The sequence below is a fragment of the Belonocnema kinseyi genome, chromosome 5 (genome assembly GCF_010883055.1).
Source record: "Belonocnema kinseyi isolate 2016_QV_RU_SX_M_011 chromosome 5, B_treatae_v1, whole genome shotgun sequence".
NCBI classification, from domain to species: Eukaryota; Metazoa; Arthropoda; class Insecta; order Hymenoptera; family Cynipidae; genus Belonocnema; species Belonocnema kinseyi.
The window spans coordinates 33,786,629-33,788,342 of record NC_046661.1 but is presented as its reverse complement, the minus strand read 5'-3'; the positions used below and the strand labels follow the sequence as shown (position 1 = coordinate 33,788,342).

General features: G+C 31.6%; 1 protein-coding gene across 3 annotated transcripts in view; it reads right to left on the bottom strand.

The window, feature by feature from the left end:
* The window catches only part of LOC117173019 (60S ribosomal protein L31), a 15,908-nt gene extending 14,426 nt beyond the window's left edge, over nucleotides 1-1,482 (bottom strand). The window contains exons 1-2 of one of the 3 annotated variants that reach the window (XM_033361369.1): nucleotides 1,402-1,482; nucleotides 78-303 (exon numbers count right to left, since the gene is read on the bottom strand). In XM_033361369.1, coding sequence (XP_033217260.1) covers nucleotides 78-298 — 221 coding nt within the window. In that variant the 5' untranslated portion in view covers nucleotides 299-303; nucleotides 1,402-1,482. Of the gene's footprint in view, nucleotides 1-77; nucleotides 304-1,293 lie in introns of all 3 variants that reach the window. The other 2 variants (XM_033361368.1, XM_033361370.1) reach the window with 2 other exon arrangements.
* Between the last annotated feature and the right edge of the window lie 232 nt (nucleotides 1,483-1,714).

Sequence of the window (1,714 nt, the reverse complement as noted above, 5' to 3'; positions counted from 1 at the left end):
CACATTTAAAGCATTACATGAATATTCCTCAACTTTGAAACACTAATAGTGCCTTTAATTTAAGTAAATTACTTTACCTAATTCCCTTTGACCAAAGCTGCTTGTTCAGGCGGGTGTCGATTCGTACATCGGGAGTTCCCATTTGCTTTTCGGCGAATTTTCTAATCTCTTTGATCGCACGCGGGGCTCGATATTTGAAACCAATGCCGTGTAAACGTTTGTGAAGGTTGACCGTGTATTCACGGGTAACCACTTCATTAATAGCACTTTTGCCCTTTTTCTCTCCGGCTTTGACCATTTTGCCTGCAAAAAACAAATAATAAATTTCTTAATAATGTATAACTAATTTATAGTATAGTTACTCTAGAGATAACAAGACAACTGCTTTTCATTAGCTGTATAAGTTCTCATCTCAATGAAAGCACACCAGACATAAATTCAGTTTAAAAAAAATGTTATGCACTTCGTAAGGTTACATTTTTTAATAATTATACTAAGTTTATAGAAAAAGTAAATTTTACTTTTAAAAACACGTACTTTTCCACGTAACTGGGGCATTTAATTGAGAAGAAAAAAAGCACTTGATTAGTTTAAAACTCAAGTCTTGAGCATTTTTGTACTTCAGTTAGAAGTAAAATAAAATTGGATAACCTGTAATTTAAAATTTTAAAAACCCTATTTGTTTTCGAATTTCTCCTTGTTTTTAAGGTATATTTGAAAGAAAATGAATACAACCAAACAGATCAAAACGTAGAACATAGAACAAAACAGAATAATTTAAAGTGAAATAAATAAATGCAAAATGGTAAACAATTTTAATTCGAAATCAGACAAACATATTTCAATGATATCTTATAGTACAACATCCACCTTGTCCATTTACTTCAAAACAGTTTTGGTTATTCGCACAAATTTTCTTTAACTCATTCCTTTTTTCCCCAAAATAAATGGAACAAGAATTCGCACTTTTACTTCCACGCCAAATTTTTAAACATTAACGACTCTACAATCTACATAATTGCAGACAGTAAAATAAAGTTGCCAGAGGTTAGTTAGAATTGGAAAGAGTCAACAAAAACATAACCTCCATTTTGACCTAAACATTTGGTTTAAAGATCAGGTTTTTAAAAAGATTAGTTGTATAACTTATATGTTGGAATTACGCGTAGTTAGAAACACATAAATAATTAACTTGGAACGTTAATAGTCATTGCAAAGTTCATTATAGGTTAGGAGCATGTCACGGTTTTGTTTATGAATTAGGCACAACTTTTCGAAAAAATATTTACAAACCTACAATTAGTGAGGTTTATAGAAAAATTATTTGTGTAAAACTCAGAGAAAGAAATAATATTGAGCACGATTTACGCAGATTTTCGTACGATATTGAACACTTATTACCTCCCCGACAATAAGAGTTTCACGAAAGAACTTTACAGCGTCTGCGTTCCGAAAAAGATCAAATTTTACCTCAGACTCAGGGTCAGTTCACAAGTAATACATAATGAGGACGGAACCAAAGATATTATAAACGTAGATGCGGTGCGGGCTTAGTTGCCCGCCATAAATATAGACCGGGCGTCCGGCGAAAAAATGTAACAAGCCGACAGTGTTTTACCGCGCGAAAATTCAAATATTTTAGATTTAATAAGAGAATAATTAATAAAAGTATGAAAAATAAGATTTCTATAATTTATAGGAATAAATTAACAGC